A 25071-nucleotide genomic window follows, 5' to 3' on the forward strand; every position below is an offset into this window, starting at 1 on the left:
ACTTTATTTTCCCCCCACTAGCAATGTACATTCCTCCAGGTATAAACCAGAAAAAGAAAAAGGCTGAATCCACACTATAATTACTTCAATTCTTCTTTTCTTACTTCAGAAAGGTGAGAAACACCATTTGTTATGCTCAGACACATACTAAGCATTCTTGAAATGTCAAATACATTCATTACCTTTGATTAAGAAAAATGCATTTACCTTTGTAGAGGAGATAGAAAATCTGGTAAACAATAAGCTGTTATATCAGACACTAAGACACTTATATGACTAAGGAAAATGACCGCATGTGCTTAGTGTTCTAGGACTAAGGATACTGTTACAATTATTTTAATTTTAGTGATTTGAAACAGTATCACATGATCTGCTTACTCTTATGCTCACAAAAATTTAAACCATATATTGCTAAAATGATATTATTTCTCTGAAGATATTACAAAAACGAATGTACACTTTAACTTGACACTGAGCCCTTGTTTCCCCTACACAGAGAAATTTCAAATTCATCCATTATTTAACCATGAAAAAAATTGCACTGACCATGACATTCTTCTTTAAAATGTAATGGATTTTGTCATAGTTATAGGGAGTGCTGGGGTTCAGAATCCATCTCCTCAAAATTTACCAGTTTCATATATTGATTATTTTGACCTGTAAGCACTTAAGAAACAGCACATGCAGGGGGCACTCTTAGATCCTTAATTATAACTCTTACATAAGAAAAGAGGTCATAAAATGGCCTTTCAGAATGTAATATCCCACTGTACTAAGAAGAAAATAGCATCTCTCTCATCAACTAGAAACACAGAGTCAACACAAGCAAATCTGGGTAGATAAACTCTTGAGTTAGCTAAGATCCCCCATGTGTTTCCTAGTCACTGCCTGACGATTTACTCCCTATCCAAGCTGTTTTCTTCTGCTCTATTCCCACAGCAGCCCTAGAGCAGTGGAGAAGCCTGTCTCTGTATCTTCATTTCACTTCCAAATACTTTAGTGTACTTATATAAGGAGATGCATATGCTTTTCCCTTGTTAGTATGTCACATTTGTTAAATTCCTTGGCTGTGTGCATGACCCAAGAGGATAAAAGTAGGTTTTTCTTCCCTACAAAAACATTGTAATAAGATGTTAATCTAGATTTGCCTTATCTAGCGCAAACAAGTCACCGGCTTCAATTCCCAGCACTGCATAAAACTGGTGCATGTCTGTAATCCCAGTGCTCAGGACGTGGAGCCAAGAATTTGAGAAGTTGAAGTCCTTTTAAAATGCAGAAGAAATTTGAGATCAGTCTGGACTACATAATACCAATTCGAAATAATAAAGTGAAATGAAATTAAATAACTCTGGAGGGCGGAGCTAAGATGTCACATTGCTCCTACTGGACAGGAGGCAGAGACCAAGTCTCCTCTGGACCTCCAGGCCTCAGGTATCCTGCACCAGGCTGTAGGTGACAAGTGACAATGACCAAGTGGGGCTTGGTGCACAAATGAGTACCTCTAGAACAACTAAAACAAGCAGGTCTGAAGGAAAGATATTGTTTTAAAGGTGGTTTTTAAAAACAGGAAGGAGAGATGGTGGTGTTGAACTGTGCAGGGCAGAGAGTAGTGAAAATAGAGACTCTACAGTGAAGAGTAGGGCAGCAACATGGACGAACATCACCATATTGGACAAATGACATGGCGGTACTAAATAGGGCTGCCTTGCTGCGTGGAGATACCACTGCCCACAGCTGCGGCATTGCCTGAAGGTTGCAAGCACATCGGTCTTGCTCAGTGATGTGTGAGGTGGCCTGGAGGTTGGACAGCCTTTACTTCTGAACACAGTGCCTAGTCACAAGATCACCTTAACTCTGGGAAACAGCAAGATATTTGACTTGAGTCTCAGTGATGGTCCAGCATTTATGGTGCTTCTGAAGCCAGCACCCTTAAGCCAGATCAATGGTTTGTTGTAATGAGTATTTATATGCAAAACCATTTGGGGGAAATTTGTATATATATATGTGTGTGTGTGTACACACACACACATATATATGTACATACATACATACACACTGTGTGAACACTGCAGTTTGTAACGTCACTTTGGCAAACAGATTCAGGATGGAGGAGAGATGGGAAAGATGGAGGAAATGGAGTGGCTCATGGGAGATAGAAAGAAGTGGAATTAGAGATGCAACAAGAGTGACAGGTGGGAGAAGGCTACAGTGGACAGAACAGCATCACAGGTAGGGTCAGCAGGGTGATATGCATCATCCTGAAGCTTGTGCAGGCTCCGGCTGCAAACATGCTGCCCAGCTGCACTGTCTATCTGACCCTGAGCAATAACATGATATCCGATATGGAGAATGGTTCATTATTTGGTTTGGGACTTCTCAAAAGACCTCCACGGTCCATGCTTTCCTGGAGGCCATGTTGGTATCAGTGATCCTTGCTACAGTCCAAGGAAATGGTGTCTATGGTTCGAGCTGGTGTCCACTGTCTATGCTGCCACTCTGGTCCCTGTTGCTGCCTGAGGTCTATGGTCTGTGCTGCTGCCAGAGTATTTGTGTGTGCCCGTGACTCCTGCTACCACTGGAGGGCAGGTGTTTGGCTGTCGTCTGTGCTACTTCTGGAGGCTGTCTTGATGTCTGTAGTCAGTTTTGCTTGGGGGTCGTGTGGCATATGCTGCTGCCTCAGGCCACATTAAGTTACCAGGTCTATGCTGTCATGGAGGACCGTGTTGGTTTCTCTGGTCTTGCTGAGCCAGGGGGCTTGCGGATCTCTTTGGCCCATGTTACCGCAGAAGGCCATGTTGATGTCTATGGACTGTGCTCCCACAGGAGGTCATATTGATGTCCATAGTGGTCTGTGTTACCAGAGAAGGCCATGTAGATATCCCTGGTCTGTGCTGCCACCTGAAATCATGATGTTGTGTATGTCCCCCATTGCTGCTGGAGACACAGAAGGCCATGATGGTGTCTGTAACCTGTACTGAGGCCAAGGGCAGTGTTGACATCCATGATCTGTACTGCTACCAGAGACCATGTGGAAACTCATGGTCCATGCTGCCCCTGACTGTAAAGGGCAAGGAAGCTACTTTTTACAGTGATATCCATGACTACACACTTGCAGTTGAGAATGAGATATAGAAGGTTTCTATGACAACCTATTTACCCCATTCTACCCACACCCCCAGAAAATGAAACAGATAGGAAGACATTGAAGAGACTTCTTAAAGGTTGTGATAGGGATCCCTAAGTGTAGAAGATAGAAGTTGACAGCTTCTGGCATGGTGAGGTTGGGGAAGGCCTCAGTTTTCTTTAAGGCCTGGCCACTGGGAGTGGGGCCATATTCCAGTGAGTAAATGGCCAACACAAATTGGACTTGGTATTTTCTTTTCTTTTCTTAGGGGAAGGTCACAAGAGAAGGGGGATGAACCTGGGAAGACTGGGAAGTAAATATGATGCAGGTGCTTTATTTGAAACTTCCAAATAATCAGTTAAAATATTTTGTTGAGGGGGAAAAAAAAGTAAAAGAAAAGAAATCCAACTGTAGTCAGTGGTAGTCAGATAGGACGAAGGGTAGTGTTTCAACATTTTTGATTCTATGGAACCTTGCTTTGTGCCAAATTATGTTGTCAACTCTAGAGAAAGTGAAATGGGTGATGAGAAGAAGATATACTTTGTTTAGTTTGGATGACATGTTCTGTTCTGAATATCTGCTAGGCTCACTTGGTTTATAGCATATGTTAGCTCCAGCATTTATCTGTTTAGGTTTCACTTTAATTATCTGTTCATTAGTGTGAGTCTGGCAGTGAAGTCTCCCCCAATCAGTGTGTGAGGTCAATATTTGATTTAAGCTATAATGGTGTTTTCTTTATGAACTTTGGTGCATGTGTGTTTGGGACATATGTTCAAAATAATAATGTACTCTTGGAGGGTGTTTTCATTCAAGAGTATGCACTATCATTTTTTACTTCTTCTGATTAATTTTCACTTGAACTCTCTTTTGTCTGCTATTTAAATGGCCACATTAGCTTGATTCTTAGTCCATTTATTTGGAATATCTTTTTCGTCCTTCAACTTACGGTAATGTCTATCCTTGATGTTGAGGTGTAGTTCTTGGATGCAGTGGAAGGGTGGATTCTGCTAGTTTGTGGACTTTTAATTGTGGACTTGATCATTTGTTCTGAGGAATATGAATGAGTATTATTTGTTGACTTCTGTTCTTTTATTTTAGGGGGCGTGTGTGCGTGTGGGTGTGTGTGTTTGTCTGTCTGTCTGTCTGTGTCATCAGTATGTCTCTGTATGCATGTTGCCCTTTTTATTTGCTGGCCAGAGATTATTTATTTTTGTGTTTATTTGATGTGGTTAATGTCTTTAGCATGATATATTCCCTCTAGAACTTTCTGTATGGCTGGGTTAGTAGATAGATATTGCTTAAATTTCTCTTTATCAAAGAATGTCTTATTTTTTCCATGTATAGTGACTGAAAATGTTATTGGTTCTGGTAGTCTGGGTTGTCTTCTGTGGTCTGTTAGGGTTATAGAAGATCTTTCCAGGCCCTCCTGACTTTCAGAGTCTTCATTGGAAAGCCAGGTATTTTTCTATTATGTCTGCATTTATATGATTCTTGTTCTTTTCTCCTTGAATATTTTAAGATTTTTTCTTTGTTCTGTACCATTATTGTTTTGATTATTGTGTGCTGAAGAGACTTTCTCTTTTGGTAAAGCTATTTGGTACACTTCTTGTACCTTTATAGGTATCTCCTGCTTTAGGTTAGGGAATTTTTCTCCTATGATTTTTTAAAAAATATTTTTGTGCCTTTGACTTGCCTTTTTTCTTCTTCCTCTATTCCAATTATTCTCAGATTGGGTTTATTCACAGTGTCTAAGATCTCCTGGATATTTTGTGGCAGGATGATTTCAGGTTTAACATTTTCTTTTTCCCCTACATTCCTTCTGTTCTGTCTCCAATGCCTAGATTCTCATTTCTCTCTTTTGTTTTCTGGTGGTATCTTCTCTCTGAGATTTATGTTTGTGTTCCTAAATTTTTCATTTCCAGATTTTCCAACAATTATTTTTTAATTGATTCTATGTCTCCTTTCAGATTTTGAATTGTTATATTTACTTCATTCCGTTGGATATGTTTTCATAGATTTCTCTTTAAGATATTTACTCATTTCCTTTTAAGCACCTCTATCATATTCATAAAGGCTATTTAAAGGATTTTGCTTTGTGTATCTGCTGTGTCCTTGCTGTTATTGAGTATGTTTATATGCTAGCATGTTTGGAGTGATTGTAATTCTAGGTACTGATATCTAGTCTGTCTTTGTTTGGTGGCTGTGTTTTTCTTTCCCTATCTTTCTTTTTTCTTTTTCATTTTTTTTTCCTGGTGCTCTCTTGATTCTTAGAAATGGGTGGTGGCTATGTGTTTTCTAGTAAATAATTCTTCTGGCATCTTGCAAGGTGTGGCTACTAGCAGTCCTGGGTAAAATAAATTTCTAGGTATTAAGGGCTGACATTTAAGAAAGTGGATGGGCTGGGGGTGGGAGCAGGTAAGGAGTTCACAGGTTGGAAGAAAATGTATTTAACATGGATCTACTTAGTCCCTCAGTAATGGCGGCAAGGAGTGAGGAGAAACCACAAGTAATCTGCTACAGGGCTGGGTGTGGGGTTGGGTGATTGGACTTGGAGGAGAGAAGGGAGATCTAAGATGTGAAACTCTTGCTTGCTTGGTCTTCTTGTTTCTCTGGCAAGGTTAGCTGGTGGTATCCCAGGGCATGACTGTTGGAGTTGAGGGTGGAAGAACAGTGTGGGTTGGGAGGAAGGTTGATATAGAGGATCTGCCTGGCCCAGTGGATAGGATGATGGAGAAGAGGCGGAGCAGAACTGGTCTTTATAGTGTTGGGCGTAAGACTCGGCGGTTGGATTTACAGTAAGGAGAGGTGAAGTATGGCAGGTAGGCTACCTGTTTCCCTGGTTGGAGTGGTCTTTTGGTACCCAGGGAGTGCCTATTGTATTTGGTGTCTGGGATAAAATAATGAGTTGTAGCAATGAGTTTTGGAGGGGAATATCTGATCAATCCATTTAAAATGGGGAATTGGATGTGAGGTTACAGCAGGTCATCATACAAAGGAAGGGGTGATTGTAGGAGGAGATTTGGAAGAGAGGAGGGAGAGAGGAAATCTTCAATTAGGCCTCCTGCTTCCATGGCAGAGTCCACTTCAACTTAGTGTAATATCAATGTTGAGCAGTGTCTTAAAGGTGTAATAACATCATCTAGACTCTCTTTTATTGTTGTTTAAACATGTCTTATCATATCCATCTATCTAGTATTTATATACTAGGTATGTGTACGTATATATACACTGAAACATTATTTTAGTGCAGGAAAGCAGTTTAATATATTAATTACTCTGAAGAAATGGCAAGAACATTTGTGTGCATATTAAATTTTAAGTTCTATCTATGAATTGTCAAGCCCTGATATTTATCTAGAGCTTTCAAGTATGAAACACTTAGGTATCTTGATATTTAAAATCATATTTAACCATTGTGAAATTCTTTTTGAACAATTTCAAAATGCTTTGACCAAGAATTATCAGTCTCCCTTGTTTTTGTAAGTATGTAATTATAATAAAGGTATTGAATCATCAAGCTTTAATTTGATTTGTAGACAATTTAATATTGGTATATTTTCAAAAGGCATTTTGATTTACTTAGCCCTCAGCTTCACTTGTCTCTGGTAAATATGTTGTAAATTTGACAAAAATCTTCTAGTGCCATTTCTTTATGTTGCTTCATTATTAAATATTTTAATAGCCAATTGGATCATATACCATATTTATACATGAAACATTGCTTAGAGAGTTTCTTTGCTTAACGTAATTTATAAAGTATAGATTAGCATATTATATTATTAAAAATAAATGATACACAACAGAATTTTATTTAGGATATATGCTTATCTGTTCATTATCTGTCTGTATGTTTGTACCTGTGTCTGTTTACAGCTGTTATTTCAAGAAACCAAGAAGGTCCTGGAGAAATGGGAAAGGCTGTGCTGATTCCAAAAGATGACCAAGAGAAGATGAAGGAGTTGTTTAAAATCAATCAGTTTAACCTCATGGCCAGTGACTTGATTGCCCTTAACCGAAGTCTGCCAGATGTGAGATTAGAAGGGTAAGATTGCATGTACTATGAAACCTTGAGTGTTCTTAAACTCCATCTTTTACAATTTATACTCTGACTATATGAATTTTATACCAGCCTGGTTTGGGTGCTTATGAAATGTCCTAACAAACTTGAGTTACATGTGCTGAGAAATATTTTCTTTTCAGATAAAGCCAAACACATACTTCAAAAGGCATTGAAGATTTCAAAGACTTACTAGGTTTTTAATCTCTATGATCATCTTAATTTCACTGTATCTTTCTGAATACCAACCATGATATTTCAATAGTTATTTGCATATAAGCCTTCTTAGAATTATAAACTTCATTTGGGGAAATTATATAGCAGCATGGATTAGCCAATTTATTGCATTCTTTTTGACCCTTTAAAGTTTTTATTAATGGGCACAGTTATAGCTGGTGGTGAAATACTTGCCTAGTATTATCAGGGCCCTGCATTTCATTTCCCATACCATACAAAATATTCGTTATAGGCTTTAGAAATTTATATTGCTAAGTTTAATTGTGTGCTCAGTTATCAACAAAGAAGCTGTATTCACTTAGAAGTAATACTTTCTGAAACAATATGTTGAAACATTCATCATTTATGTGATTGACTATAAGATGCTCTAGATAGGTAAATGTATTTCAAGTACATGTTATAAAAATCGGATATTTAGTGCTAGTTTTCTCACCCTATAGTCCTTGTAAAACGCTCTTGGCAATCACAAAAAATATATTCTGAGATTTTAGAAGGTTGTTAATGTTTCAAATACGTTGAAGTTCACACTTCAATGTAGATGGATAGTGGTCTTTTTTTAGCTACACAATAATATTCTTTACATAAAACATTACTAATGCAAGTAATGTTTGTAACTAATAATATACTGTTTCATTAATATATGGTGATAATAACATTATATTAACTATTTATGTATTCTTTTTGTTTTTGAATTGTTTGAATAAAACTTAAGCCTTCCTAGATTTCTAGGATTGGTGATTATTACAAGATTCATTTGGTGAATAAGTGAATGGCTCCTCAGATTACTCTATTTGTTCTGGAATGTCTCTAAGAAAATCATAAAGTTGGCATGGCACTATATCTTATATAGTAGGATAGCATATCAGGAAGATCTCAGGTTTGAAAAAAGCCTTGATCTACCTAGAAAGTTGTAGACACACTTGGACACCATGAGGATACAGTATTTCCAAAGCACTCTGAAACAGGAGGAAGGGCACAAGTAATCACTTGGCATGTACACTTTCATTGCTCAGAAAATAGACATTGAGTCTTAAATGTTTGAATTATAAATATCAAAATAGACAATATGTATATCTATGGGCTTCACTTGTTTATATGTATTTAGACATTTGCATTTTAAAGACATATGTGAATAATTTTAAAAATAGATTTTTGCACTTTAGGTACCATTTGTCATGTGTCATGGGATTGCAGTATTTATTTGTTTTATAAGCCATGATGCGAAGATGTGTAAATGTCATACTTTTGGATGTTAGAGGCTGGATCTTTGCTTCCAACTTTTAAAATAGTTACTTCTAGCTGTCATAAAATAAACTGATTTTGCAGCAGGTCTATAATTGGCAGGAGGAGAAGATAGACATGCTTCGTGGTTAAAAGAAAAAACAACAAACAAAAAAAAAATCAGCAAAATCTACATTTAAGAAGTTTCTGAGCAATAAATACTTGAAGATATGTAAACTGGAATAATTCAACATGTATAAATGAAAAGTTTAAATTATCTACAGAAAAGCACATAAACCACCATGTATACGTGGTTATTATTACATAAAATCTGGAGAGTTAAGGAATAGTCAATGAAATGACATTAATGAATATATAAATTTCAGTATTGATGTTTTATTACCTCACATTGTGTGTCATCAGTAGCAGAGATGAGATATTTTCAGAAGATCCTAGACATTGTGTGTGAAATTTCTTGGGGCTCACCCCATGGATTCTTGAATGACTCAATGTACCATTATTGGGGAACAATTAAATTTGAATTCTTTCCGCAAATCAAATATCCCAACTTCTATCCACAAGTCGAGAAGTAACTTTGTATTCTTTTTACCTAGAAAATGTGTTTTTGATTTAATTAGTCAGAGTTCAATTTTTATATGGATATATCATAATAAAGATATAGGGATTGGGATATATTTTAGCAATAGAATGCTTTTATCACATGCTTGGAGCTCTACAAGCATTCTTATTTCAATATTTATTTATTTATTTACTTATTTATTTAATCTCTTTAAATCCTGATAACACCTCACTCTCTCCTATCCTCCCATTCTCACCCTCACACCCCCCTGTCACCATTTCTCCCTCTCCTTTTTCTCAAAGAAAGGAAGGACCCCAAGGGGTATCAGCCCACTGTGACACATGAAATTGCAGGAAGAATAAGGACATCCTCTTCCACTTGGCCTGGAAAGGCAGCCCAGCTATGGTAAAGGGCTTCAGTGTCAGGCAACAGGTTCAGAGACAACACCTACTTCCATTGTTAGGGGACCCACATGTGGACCACGCTGCACTTCTGGTACAGAAGTGTTAGCGGTCTGGGCCCAAACTCATGCATACTCTTTGGTTGGTTGTTCCGTCTCTGTGAGCGCCCATAGGACCAAGTTAGTTGCATCTGTAGGTCTTCTGGTGGTGTCCTTGACCCCTCTACCTCTCTATGTCCTTCTTTCCACTCTTCCACAGAACTCCCCAACCTTGGCCTGCTGTTTGGCTGTGGGTTTCTGCATCTGCATCCATTAGCTGCTAGATGAGGCCTCTTAGAAGACAGGTGTGCTATGCCCATGCCATGACTGTCTTTCTGCGTCTGGGTTACCTTACTCAGGATGATCTTACTAGTTCTGAACACTTGACTGTAAATTTCATGAGTCTTTGTTTTGAGTAGCTGTGTAGTATTCCATTCTGTAAATTACCACATTTTCTTTTTTTTCCAAGATATATATTATCTTATTAATTTGTTCTTGTTACATCTCAATGGTTATCCCATCCCTTGTATCCTCCCATTCTTCCCTCCCTCCCATTTTCCCCTTATTCTCCTCCCCTATGACAGTTCCTGAGGGGGATTTCCTCCCCCTGTATATGCTCATAGGGTATCAAGTCTCTTCTTGGTAACCTGCTGTCCCAAGTAGAACATTATGATAGGCAGATTTGGGCCCAGGGGTCCCGCTCAAACTAAGGCACCAGCCAAGGACAATACAGGCTGTAAACTTTAAACCCCTACCCAGATTTAGCCAATGGTCAGAACATTCTCCACAGTAGAGTGGAGAGTTGGATATGACTTTCTCATGTACTCTGGTGCCTCATATTTTACCACATTTTCTTTATCCCTTCTTCAGTTGAGAAACATCAAGGTTGTTTCCAGCTTCTAGAAGCATTTTTTAGCTCCTCAAAAATAAAGAATGGGACAACGGAAGCAATGAAAAGGGACATTAGATCACCCATACTAATAACAAATTAATAATTACTCAATGAATGATAAATGATTACTCATGCATTTGCATGAAATCTATATATGTAAGTAATTTGGAGAAAGACCTTCAGTTGTGTTTATGAAGAACTTGAGTTACAACTTAGACTGTTGAAAATGTTTAAACTGACACAAATATATACTATTTATATTTCAGAAGCTTAATAATTAAACACTTTTCTATCAGAGTATATAGAGGTCATTTTGTTCATTTTTATTAATATTTGAAGAAGTGGAGTGGATAAACTATTAAGTGATACTAAGTACATTATTTTCACAACCAATTCCCTGCATTTACAACAAGTGAAAGTGAGAAAGAGTAGACACTAGAGAAGGGAAGCCCTTTAATATGCATGTTTTGAGCAAGTTGCATATACCTTGAAGCACATATATGTTATACGATATTTTTAATCCATAGAATGACCAAATGCTTTATACACATTAAACAAAATGAAAATAAATAAATGTATTATTTCATTATTTTTGAAACAAGTGTTTGAAATTGTTTTTGCATAAGAACCAGAAAACAGCAACTTTTGCTTATTAAGACAATTCAGGATCCAATGTTATCATATGTCACTAATTTTTCTGGACGTAGAGAAAACAATGTAACTCTGATGGCAGTTGGTGTTCTGCAAACATGATTTTGTTCTACCGTTCACAAAAAATAACAGAAGGAGAAGAGTAAATTCTTTAACTGCTCAGTGGAATCATGCAGCTTTAAAACCTGACTCCATGCCTCACTTCTGCCTCTTAGAAACTCGTTATTTTCCTAAGCCACAGATTTGGTTCCCTGCTTAAACTCACTGATCAGTCACTCAGCCAACCAGCAAATCGTGTTGTTTAACTAACATAGGTAGCCTTTGGAGCAACTAAACATTAAGACTGTGCTTGCTGAGCAATGAGAAATTAGTTGCATAAATTACTAATTACGATAATTTGTGCGATGAGTTATAATTGAAAAAACTGATGAATACAGTTGCCTTAAGTTCTCAAAGATATACATATGTAAAATATTTTCAAGTCTCTATATTATACTGTCACTCCGTGGAATTATTTTATGCCCTCTAGCTACTGTTTTGGATTCAAGTAAACTTTTACGTTATCAACTTCTTTTTCTACCCTTTCAAATTATTTTTGAGTAAGAAGTTAAACATTTATTATCAAGTGAATATTTATTAAAAAGCTTTGAGCAATTGAAACAAAATAACAAAGCTCTTTGCATTTTCTTAAATGCACACATTAGCAGCACTCTTATGTCTTGGTATTGAGCTACTTGAAGGTTATAGTGTAGCTGGCATTTAAATATAGTTCGTGGGTAAAATCAAGAAATAGGGAATTTATTTCAATTATTTATATCCTAGACCAAATAACTCCTTCTTATGTATGCACGCTTGCAACCTGAAAAAGGGAAAAAAAAAAACTCTAAGAGACTGGCGTTAGCTGAACAAGAACCATTGCATACAAATTTTGGGTAAGTTGTTCTCAAAGGATAAAGCGTTTACTTGCTACCTAAAATAGAAAGAAGCCATAGTATATATCTTTCTGTGTTCAATCTTAGGAGTGCCTGTGTATTCATATAGATTGCCATTCCCATCAATTAAAATATGATAAATGTAGCAGTGATTGCACAAAGGAAAAATAGAAAATGAGAATATTAATTGGATTTCTGATCTCTCTTCCACATCTTTTCTTTTTAATTTGAGAATTACTATAGCTCTCATATGCTGGTGCATTTTTTCTGTGCAGATAATAATGACTGCTGTAACATTGTGGCATATGTGCTCATGTGTGGAATTAATTTCATTACTCAACTTATTAGCTCATCCTTTCCTTCTCCGTGCTCTACCTCTCTCTGTGTATTACCTTGGTGATAGAAATTCTATAACCTTAAAAGTGATTTTTTTTTCAAATTAAAGAGTAGTATAAACCTGTTTATGCATGTTTGGGTAATGCATTTTAGTACCACTATAGTTACGTAGCATGCCACATCACCTCACTGCACTTAACTGCCTTTCCACTGCCACCACGTAGAAGTCAGATTTTTACTTGCTGTTAATTTTTAATGACTATTATAAAATATCTTCTTCAGTTCCAGTTTGGTAGTAGTGAGTTTAAAGGAGTGTCAGAATGTTTTCTCTGCAAAGATTCAACATTATGGCTAAGATGCATTTCTCCTGAGCATAAGTGATGTAAAAAATAGGCTCAAGTAAAGTCCGTTGCTGCCATCCAGTCACCCAAACATAGTGTATACATTTCACATGTTCCCTTTCATAGTTTGCCTCTCACTCAAGCAGGAGGCAAACAGTTTGAACAGCAGAAATGGATATAATTCCATTGTAGTCGGTGTAAAGTAAATGTTACTGAATAAATTCTGCCTTTCATTAAATTCCTTCTTTTAAAAATTTTAAATTACTATTTCCCTCTCCTGTAACACCCAAGCCCCCCCCTTTTTTTTTTTTTTTTTTTTTTTTGGTCATTTCACTATTTGTCATTTATTGTTAGTATGATATTCAAGGAAACCTCAGTACTGGTTTGCATATGAGTATCAAAATGCAAACGTAGAAAGAATTATGAGAGCAGAAACAGCAACTCAAATCAGGATTACACACAAAGCTCACTTTTTTGAGTAGTAAGATACAGAGCCATTTGATCAGCACCAGCAAGAGGTGGGTTTCATACCTTCCGAGATCAGAGAGAACTCAGTTAAATTATGCAATGGTGGGCTGTGGTCAGTTGGATTACACTTCGGCTTTCTCAAAAATTCTACAGCAGACAACATCAGACAAGAAGGATTTTACGCTTCATCAGCTAATGAATCACTCACAATCTTTTTTTTTTCTATGTTATAGAAGAGTTTATTAAATGAGCATGGGGGAGAAGGAAAGGGATAGGGGTACTCCAGAGAGACAGAGACACAGGAAGAGGGAGAAGAAGAGAGAGTAGAGCGAGGAAAGCGAGGCATAAGAGGGAGTAGGGGAAGTAGTGAGAGAGAGCTTCACTCACACTCTTAATCACCTCACTAGCCTACAGGCTTTGAAGTGCACAAGAAATTGATTGTGTAGGCAAAATGGCAGCTACGACCAAGATGACTCACTAGTCATGTCAAACAGTTATAAACCTTATGTAATGCCATGTGTATATTTAGTTACATCTTTATTTCTTTCTATAAACATTTTTGATGCATGTAAAGCTTAAGTTATTAGCAACAACAAAAAACTGATATTTTTTTTTCTGTGAAAATTTTTCTGATATGCGTTATGTCCATTTAGTTTAATGCCTTTGGGAGAGGAGAGATTTTTGCCTCCCTACAGGTATATTCACGTTGTGTAGCAGCCAGTGTTCAGAATTCTTGTAATCTTGCATAACTGAAACAAACAAAAAATACTGTGCCTGGTCACTGCCATCTACCATTATGATACTTGAGAGCTTGTGGAATACAGATCAGCAGTTCAAAAGAGCCTTCAGTTCCCAAATAAATTCCAGCATGGTTTGTAGAAGATTCTGTGTCAATGTAAAATAAAATAATAATGATAAAAATCACGTTTTCTCATTCTTGGTTACTTCCATTTTTCTTCCCACCTCTGCATATTTTATAACTGTAGGTATCACAAATATTTGACAGCATAAGATGTTTACCTTTATGTGACCCGAACATAGTGTATACATTTCACATGTTCCCTTTCATAGTTTGTCTCTCACTCAATCAGGAGGCAAACAGTTTGAACAGCAGAAATGGATATAATTCCATGGTAGTCTGTGTAAAGTAAATGCTAGTTTGATGTTGTCTTTAGGCTTGCTGTGTATTGCCTTTTCCTGTGTTTAGGTATGTGCCTTGTATCCTCAGCTCTCTAAGACTCTCTTTTCCCATTATATAGTCTTGACCTCTTCCTTGTGAAAAACTTATGTACTAAAGTTTATGTAAAGAACCTATGTTTTACTCTAGTTGATGTAGTTGATGGTCTACCTTTATGACAGAGTTACCTTGGTTTGATTAGTGTAGTATTATGCTAAGTTTTCAAATTAGGAAATGTTAATCATCTAACAGTATCTTTTAACCTTTTTAAATTATGATGGTTCCTTCCTGCAGCTTGAAGCTTAACATTCAAGTTTTGTTTGCTATCTCATATTTATATTTTACAATTTTATATATTTTAATAATTTATTAGGGCCTAATTATAAACACATTAAAAATAAGAAATACATAATGTTGTATTATATAATTGGTTGTCTGATATCTATGACCTACCAGGATGCTATTATGAGACTAACATTATATGAAGATGAGGTAAAGTACAGCTTTATGGGATTTGTATATGAACTCAGCTTTATAAGATGGATATATATGGACCTATCCTAAGATATACAGTAGATACCTTTCTTAGTTATAAGAAAAAGACAAAAGAGGAAGACAAAATTTAAAAGAACAGCACCAGTGAATCTTGCAGCTTAGAATATTGTTTACAAATAAAGTTAGGTAATCTCCCTGGCCATTGTCATTTGTGTATACATAGCTACAATCTAACATGAGAATCATTTTTATTTATATTTTTCATTCCTCATTTTAGGTTTATTTATATTTTCTTTCACTATATTATAAGTGTATGATGCCATTGATTATGACAAATTAATGGTTTTCATTATACCAATTCCATATATGATGCATTTTTTACATCCCCTTCCTGATTTTCATATCTCTTCTACCTCTTTACCTCATTTCCTTTAAGATTTCTTTTCCCTTCCTTGTCTGTCAAATATTTTTATTTCACATAGTTTCCACTTTTAACATAACCATAAAACATTTTTCTGTCTGTTTGACTGACTTCATTTACTGTGATAATTTCTATTTCTCCACATTTAAAAATGTATAGACATGATGTCAATTGAAAATGACATGATTTCAACTTTGTATTTCTGGATGTAACTCCATTGTGTATATATGCCACTCTTTTAAATCCATTAACCTGTCTATATATGACTAATTAATTTCCATTCCTTAGCTTTGGTGAATATGCCACAATAAGAAAAAATGGTATTTGAGAGTTGCTTTTGTATGTAGGCTCATTTCCTTCATTGGGAGTGGTACAATTGGATATATTTTGGAGGCACCCCTGATGAAGAACCCCTATAGGCTTCCATGAGTGCTATACTTACTTACAATCCTACAGAAAGTGTTTCATCTTATCCAAGTCCTCACAATACCAGGACATGCTATACATTTGAGGGCAAAGAACAGCTAATCTTGGTATGATGCAAAATCCTAGTGAAATTTTAGTTGAAATTTTTCTTATAGCTAACGATTATGAGCTACTTTCATATATTTGTGGGCCGTTTGTATGTTTTGACACACCATATCTCTTTAGATCATTTGGCAAAAAAACTTCCCAATTTCTTCTTAGTCCTTTTAAAGCTCTTTATATATTTCAGATATTACTCATCTCACAGATTAACAGCTGGGAAGGTATTATTTCCCATTTGCTAGTTTGAATTTTCATTTTGCTAATTGTATCCTTCACTGTCAGAACTTTTTAATTTTCTATGATACTTTTACTTAATTATTATCTTTATTTTGTGTGCTATTAGAGGTTCTGTTTAGGCAATTATTGTGCAATGTTTGTACTTTAACATGTTTCTAAAAGTCTTCATATTTTGTCATTATCAAGGTATCCAAATTTATTCAGATATCTAATGTTATTTTTATTATATGCAATTGGTATAGATAATGTACTTCTATTTAATCTCTTTAAATGTAATAATTTTGTGTTATAACTTGATAAGTTTGGGATTAGGCACAGCTCAGATAATACTAGTATGTTGGATTAATGAGATTCTACCTGCAGTATGAAAAATGTACATATTAATTCATTAATAATAAAATATTTTATGCAAGTAAAGGCATTTGAAAATAAAATAGAAACATAAGTTTCAACAGTAAAATATTGGGATTCTCAGGGAATATAATAACACAAAATACACAATAAGCATTTGAGACTGTGTAAGGAAATTATTTCAGTAGAATGTGGAATTGCAATTAGCAGTCTATAGAGCATGCTGCACTATAGTTAAAATGAACGGTTTTTTTTCCTGTTTAGACATGTAACGATAGAAAACAAGGACTAATATCAATAGATATTTTACAAAATGAAAATTATATTTTAAAAATATATTTTTATTACAGAAAATTTACCATAGGTAATTAAGATATGGATGTAATTCGTTTTTTATTGGGCATAATATTGACATAGAGAGAATTACATTAGTATCCTGTCATATTTTGTTTCCCTCACTACCTTTCCTTCTGTACTGACTCCACTTCCTTTTCCTCAAAAGCCTCTCGGTTTACCACATTCCCTAAGTTATATCACTTGCATCCTGATATTCCCTTCTCTAGAGCTTCTTGACTCCATGGTCCCATTTACTTTCCTGGTGTCTGCATAACTCAGGTTATATACTCACATCTGAAGATCTATGGATAGAAACCACAAATGAGAGAGAATATGCTGTGTCAGTCCTTCTGGGACTAGGTTGACTTACTCAATAAAATATTTCATAGTTCCATTCATTCACCTACAAATTTCATATTTCTTTACAGATGAGTAGTATTAAATCTTGGATATGTACCACATTTTCATTGCTCATTCATTAGCTGAGGTGCATTTCAGTTCTTTTCTATTTTCCATATAGAGGGATTTTAACCCAGCAACATTGCTACTCTTGCTAGGATACAGACACACCTTTAGCACACACCTTTAATTTCTCTGGGTGAACTGCAGACAAGCCGTTAGCACACAACATTAATCCCAAACAATGAAGGTAAAGTTACTTAGTAGAAGGAGTAGAAAGTGATGTCTAATTGAGAGACAGACAGAGAAGAATGAGAGGTAGATTTGACAGAAAAGGATTTGACAAACTCTCACGAAAACAGAGGGTAAAGGAGGTGACTGAAGAGGGAAAGTGCAGAGGGGGAGAGGGAGGAGTCACTTTTACTGGTACAGTTGTACAGAGACAAGTTGCAGAGAGAGAGAGAGAACAAGCAAGATGTGGGAGAAGACAGAACAAGCAAGAGAAGGAGAAGACTAGAACAAATTGCCAAAGGTAGTATGAAGCCAAGCAGAGCAATTTAGTCAGAAGCCAAGAGAAGCCAGATTAATCCAGTCAGCTTGGAGACAAGTTTTGAGGCAGACAGCTGAGTTTAAGCAACCAGCAGAATTCAGAAAGAACTAGAAAGGATGAGCTTATTCAGCAGTAAAGTCTCAGAGGCTGAAAACATGCTAAGCCTAGATTATACTGTAGGAATTTTAGAAGCTTCCAAGACTATGCCTACCTTAGCAGAAAGCAGCAATAAGCCTTGATATGATTATTAAATCAGATAAATAAGGGATACTTTTACATTTCTGGCTATTGTAAATAGAGCGGTGATGAACGTGGCTGAGCAAGTATTGCTGCGTAGGATGTAAAGTCTTTTGGGTATATGCTAATGAGTGAAAAATCTGACCGTATTTTTAGCATTTTTAGAATTCTCTATATTAGTTTCCAGAGCAGATGTACCTGCTCTTAATTCCTCCAACAGTAAATGAGGAATTGTTTCACTTTCTACACAACTCCCTGTCAGTCAACACTTGTAGGTTGTTTTGTTTTAACTTGATCTTAACCATTCTGATTGGTGTATGGTAAAATCTTAAAGTGGTTTTAATTTCAATTTCTCTGATTAGTACAGATGATTTTTCAAGCCCTCCTCTCTCTATATATGTTCATAATATACACACATATATAATGTAGTGCTCGCTCTACATATTATATGTGTAAGGGTCTGAGAATCACCGAAGGAAGACCCTAGACTCAAGTAGTATGTAAAAAAAAAAAAGGCATTTATCTTGCAGAAATTTCAGAATACAAGATTGCCACTTCTTTCAAAATGCAGATCCAGAAGTGAGCATCCAGGCTCAATTTATAGACAATTAGAGGGTTTTGTGTTGAACTTTAAACTGATTGGTCAGAAGTTGAATCTGTGCATGGGGGAATTTAGGATTGGTTGCTTGTTTTGGGACTTTCCCTTGTTAATAGGGATTTTGTTGAGTCATTGAAATTTGGCTTCTACTCAGGAGATGGCCTTTAATTTGATTGGTTAGGGCCAGCAGTGTTCTTTTCTGGGAATAGCAAGGCCATAAAGTAATATAAACATAGATTCTGGTCAACCTGACCTGTAAGCTGTCTGGTTGTCTGGAGTTGTGGCTTTTCCAAGAAGTGTTTTCCTTAATTCTGAGGAACAGAAACTGAGGTCTAGTCAGGCCTGTCATGGAGTCAGATTAGTCCAACAAACTGGAGTCTTTGGAAGTCTGGGGTCCCTTGGGGTCCCCTCATATGTATCTCTCTCTCTCTCTCTCTCTCTCTCTCTCTCTCTCTCTCTCTCTCTCTCTCTCTCTCCCCTCTATCAATCCATCACTTATTTATATCTCTATTTGTAGCCAGATTTTGCTGCGCTGTGGGTTCCTTTTACTCTCTTCCACTCTTCTCCACCCTTACTAGCCCCTAACACTACAGAGGAGAGAAATAGTAATAGCAGGAAAAGGGGGCAAATTATCATTAGACTACTTCCTGCTGATTAAGGGCACTGAGTTCTTTGGGATTGAACCTTGGGGAATAAATTGTGAGAAAAACAAATACCCATAAGGTAGTTAAAGCCACTTATATTCCCCAAACTGTGTAGGCTACTGATGCTCCTTTGGTTGCTTCCTAGAAATTCAAGGCAAATCCTGTTTCTGAAGATACTACATACTTTAGATAGAGGCCTGAAATATTTGAGCTAGATCTGACCTGAAGCCTCATTCTTGAATATGAGCTTTTATAGTACCAGAGGGTTCTACACAAGCTGTGCAGAAAAGAAAGCAGCATCTGTAATGCCTGTACACAACAATCATCTCCAGTTCATCAGAGGCTCTAAAATCTTAGCTTAACCAACAGCTGTCTAATTGAACTTATGACCACTCAAAAATATGAAAATCATGTGATATTACAAACATAGTTGACCCAAAGCTAGTGAGGACATGGGCTTTAAAGTCCTAAACCACATTCTCAAACCAATATAATGTATAACTGCACTATAAATACTTATCCTTATAACCACAAGTAAGTATCACTTTCAACCTTCATCCAAGAAACTTCTTTTAACAGTTAACATTATAACTAGGTACACAACTGGTTATAATGGAAAAAAACCTGTTCTCAGGGTGTCCAGTCCTAGTTCATAGATCCACAACACAACTGCTACTCTAGTGGTTCAGAAAATGTGATGGAAAAGGGGTTAAAAAAAATTGATGAGCCAGAGGATCAAACGATCTGCTGCAATAATGTATATTTTAGGTATGTCAAGAAAGCTACAGCCATTGAAAGACAAACAGTATGTTGGCTCAAAGAAGTAGAGATATGTATTGCTTATGTATGTCTGATTTTATAAGAGGAAATATTAATCCTGAGAGAAACTTTTAGGTATATAGCACTTTTTATGTGGTGATACAATAATTCTGCACATAGGGACATAAAATGGATCAAATCACTTCAGAAACTATTATTTTTATCTTCATTGTTAATTTTTTACAAGTTGTATAAAATTATAGTGTTTTCTAAATTAAACAAAAAAAGATATGTAAAACAGATCACATATCCAATTAATATTCTCATTTTCTATTTCTCTTTTGTGAAACCGAAACTATATTTATGAGCATTGGCCCAGCATAATATCACAACATACCATTTTAAATCATTTTTGAAATTCTTATATTTCTACTTATTCCTTAAGTTGCTCATTGTGGTTAAAACTTGGAGGTTTTTTTTTTTTTTAACTAACCATATAATTATATTATTTAAAATGAAACATGGTTTCATAATTACCATTTGTAGATTCATTTGACATAAAAAAAAACAGATAGGAAACTAGGTCTGATATTATTTGAAAAATCTCTTTGAAGGAATATTTGAGTTCAGAATCCCTTCCTTCCTTTTTATATTCTGGTGTTGACAGATGTTTTCTGTGCATCTGTCAGTGTCTTCAGGGAAGACTGAGCTGCTCTAATGCCAACTTACAATTCCATTCCACTGTGGAAGGATTTTATTTCACAGTTAAATAATTTAACTTGTGACACCGAGATGTAGTTTTATTGACCTGAGAGACATTGGCATATGTGTAGAATTTCTCATTGTATATCATAATTAGTTTTCTCGGAAGCATAAAATGCCTCCCTGTAGAAAACCATAACCTTCTGTCTGGTAATTGATACGTATATGAGAAAATTTGTATTTGGGCTTTGAATGCCAACTCCAGTATTTTATGATTGCTTTCTAAATTTGATGCCATATAGCACATTGAAAAGTATTTTTAAAGAACTTTTATTTGTATATTCTATGTCCAATTTTAAATCAGCCAACATATGCAATGGAAATAATTTTACAATAAAATACAGTAACATATAGGTAAATGCTGTGCATTTATAGTGTCTTGTTTTGTTTTTCCCCTGAAAAAGGAACAATCTTTCTATTCCTTCATTTTGCTTTTCTTTGAGTAGGGCAACGCATGTGGGTATAGGCAGAAACAAATTCACTATGTTCTTGTAAGAAGCTCTTCATACTATTAATTGTGTAAGATGGTGTTTCACTTTCAAATCCAAATAGTAAATATCCTGTACAATATAATTCTTTAATCATTACTCTATGTAAAATAATGTGGAGTTTACAGAAAAAACATATTAGCAAAATGCATGTTTAAAATTAAAATTTATATTTTATAAATAGACATCCAGTGCCCTCCCTCACCTATGTTTTGAAAAATCTAAATGCAAGTAGCACATTATCTTGTTCTTAGTTAACTTGTATGCAGTAAATAGAGGATATGGGGGAAATCTTGTCTCCTCTAAAAATAAATAAAAACATGAATTAAGTTATATGAACATGCCAAATGTAGTTAGGAGTCTATATTTCTTGAATTTTATTTTATGCAAATATATACATGTGTGTCTTTGTATGTTCATTATGCAGCTTAGCTACAATGTGTTATGTAATTTTCAATATAAAGCTCATGAGGTATATCTGTGTTTTATTGTGGTTAGTTTATAAATTAGGAAATGCTGTCTAAGGATAAAAGGCTTCCCCAATGTCCGTTTCAAGTATGAGTCTTCAGCTGCCATAGAATACCAAGTAATGCAAAGAAGAAGAAAAGGACAAAATTGAGATTTATATTACCAAGGTCTGCTTCAAAAAAAAAGATCAATTGTAGATTTCTCTTGAATAATATGGGGCATCTATATCACATTATTCACTTCCTACTCCAGTTCTGAAAGGAATAAATGAGATGAACAAAAGGATGTTTATTTACAGAGCGATGCTGGCACAGGGACTTAATTTTATTATATATCACTTTGTATTTTCTTTTCCATTCTCTTTTCCACTGTGAACATTACTAGTTCATAATTTCAGGTTGCCCCGCCTCTGTTTTTTCTACCAATTCTTATTGCCAATTTTCCTTGACAAAAATGCAAGAAATTAGAAGAAAATTTCTACTGATCTCACCACAGCATCTATCTACCCGTTGTCTCATACATGAAGGCAAGTCGTAGAGGCTTTGCTTAACAAAGGTCCAGAGACCTCTGACTCTCCAGCATGATCTCTCGACATCTAGAGCAGCTGCTGAGGTGTTGCTTGACAAAGTTCCAAGATCACCACTGCTCTTAAATATTATGTATGGTCCAGGTGTAATGTTGTTTAGAAACCTGCTATTTCTCTTAAAACTGTTTTTTTTCTCTCTCTTTATTTCTTAGCCCTAAGGAAAATCATACAGGCAAACTTTTTCCCAAAGAGAATGTTGAAAGAGGGCATCTGCTAAGGGCTTGAGACAGTGATAGGTTTTTTTTTTCCTCTGACTGTGAGCACCCAAGCAGAAACTGCATGTAAGAACATTAAGACCTTGACATAACAGTACCTGGCTAGATACTGTTACCTGTAGAAACATTTCTCTAGGATCTGCTTTGAATGCAATAGAAGGTGGACTTGAAATGTTGGATTTTACAGTAGAGGTTCCCTTGGCAGTTAGCCTAGGCTTGGATAGCACGCCTGTTGGCCTGGGACTGGAAGTAGGTTGTTTTTTTCTTTAGAGAACATCTAGCTCAAACTATGTTGCTATGATCATCTTGTAAGCACATTGGCTTTAGCCCAGGGAAATTTATGATTAAACTTTACTGTGTATTGTTTAAACATTAAGGAGCAGGTTATGCTGACCATTGTTTGGAGATTAATTGGTGTTTGTTGTAGGTTACAGAACTTTTTGTATTTCCTTGTTACTCTGCTGATTTGTGGTTGCCCTAGTGATTGTAAAAGATGGAAAAAAATATGTAATCTGTAATGAAAAGAAATTTGAACTTCATTTCAATAAAAGACTGGGGTTGGCCCAAGGAAAGGGCAAACAAGTAACAGACATGAGAGAGTAAGCTAGAGTGAGATGGGGAACAGCAAGAGAGACGGGCAGGTGGGGAATTGGCAAGAGAGATGGGTAGATGGGTAACAGCAAGCAAGAAGATAGTTAGATAGAAATACAGTGAGCAAGAAAGTGAGCAAGGAGCAAGAAGTCAGACAGACAGCAAGCAAGACAGAGATGGAGATAGAAAGAGAGCCAGAAGAAAAGTTCTGGAACCACATATGCCAGAGTCTCCAAGTGTTTCATTTCTCTCCATTCCTCAAACTCTCCTCAACAACTCGTCCCTCTAGCTATTTGTTCAACCAACAGTTGGTTTCCCTTAACCAGCTGTTCAGCGCCCGCTCAATTCTCCCTACCTCTCTTCTCTCTTCTTTGACATTCCTGGAGCAGGTCTTGGGAAGCGGCAACCCGTCACTTGAACTCATGTTCCTCTTGTGTAGGATCTTCTCACTGCTGCAGATACTTGCCCATGTTTCTAGTCACAGCCCTACTAACTTCTAGACACGGTGTGCTTTCAGCCACCAGGGCTCACCCTTCCATTATCACCTACTTCTTACACGTGTCAGCTCTTTTTGTCTCTTTTGTTTATTCCAGTGTGTGAACTTATTCTGGTTTAAGTAGAATTCATTCACAAATATGCTCCTCAACACTTTCTATAAATATATCCATTTCCTTTTCTCTAAAGTTGTTCTTGAAAGAGATGGCTAAGCTCCTCTTGCCCGTTTTATTTCAATTGAACTTCAGTTGAGTGAAGTTATCATCACAAGACCAGCAACAGTTCTTTTTGTTAGAGGTCACTAAATTTTCCTGCGCGAATATGTAATCAACACCTACATTGTTATTTGTAATAGTCAATTGCTAGTCATTGTATTTTTGACACCAGAATTTTCATGTCAAGTACTATCTTTTTTTCTTTTAATAAAAATTTTCTCTTTGATTTTAAGGTATCACAGTGTACTAACTTTATTGTCCAACTTCCCTGGCCACTCTTTGTTATCTGCACAAATCTCATTTATCATTTGAGAATTTCATATAGGTATATAATGTGTTTTATTAAGTCCATTCTCCAGTGTTTCCACTCAAAGTCCTTTTCCAGTCTTCACAACTTTTCCCTCCCATATTCATGTGCTTTTATATAAAACCCACTGAGTCCACTCAACTATACCACCCTGTGCCTTACACGTCATCGCTTAGCATAAGTGTCCTCTCAGTAGCCACATCCCTGAAGAAAACGCATTCTCCCAATGCCAGTTGGCATCAGTTGCATCTCCTCAACTACGATATGGCATTTAGAACCCAGCTTCCATCCATGCTGGTGTTTTGGCTGGTGTGATCTTCTGTAGGTTTTGTGCATATAGTTATAACTTCTGTGAGCTTGTGTGTAGACTGGCTCTGTCATATCAGAAAACATTATTTTGCCTACATTATCCACTACTTCTGGCCATTATAATCTTTGTACGTCTTCTGCAATGATGCCTGAGCTTTTGGGGAAGATGGGCCTGAGGGATGTGATTTAGATGTCCACATAAGGTTGAACACTCCACAGTCTCTTATTCTCTACTTGTTGCCTTAAGTTCCCTTATTAATCACCATATAAGTCAAACTTTGCCTCCTTTGATAAAATGCACTTATTTATGAGTACAAAGTTAGGTATTCAGGTGACATTTGAGTAGTACAGATAGTAGTAGTAGGTCATCCCCTGCAGCCTATAACCTACCTACCCATGATCTCTAGAGTACATTAATAGCATAAAGCATGAGTTCCATTTTGTGGGGCAGACGGCCAAACTCTAGTACCAAGGTATGACTTGAGGAAAAAGCTTTTATACTGGTCAGTGTTCTGCAAGTGTTTAGTCTCCTACCATTTGAGATTCTCTTCTTTTAAAAAAAAATTATTTTGACTTCAGTCAGTGAAATTCTCTGTGTCCAGAATTTTACTTCTAACATTAATCT

General features: G+C 36.2%; 1 protein-coding gene across 1 annotated transcript in view; it reads left to right on the forward strand.

Annotated features, from left to right (window-relative positions):
* Nucleotides 1-25071, forward strand: part of GALNT13 (polypeptide N-acetylgalactosaminyltransferase 13) — a 519423-nt gene that overhangs the window by 194475 nt on the left and 299877 nt on the right. Inside the window, exon 4 of the mRNA XM_084800140.1 lies at nt 6998-7166. Within this exon, the coding sequence (XP_084656266.1) occupies nt 6998-7166 (169 nt within the window). The remainder of the gene's footprint in view (nt 1-6997; nt 7167-25071) is intronic.

Source organism: Acomys minous (genome assembly GCF_964271855.1).
Source record: "Acomys minous genome assembly, chromosome: 10".
NCBI lineage: Eukaryota > Metazoa > Chordata > Mammalia > Rodentia > Muridae > Acomys > Acomys minous.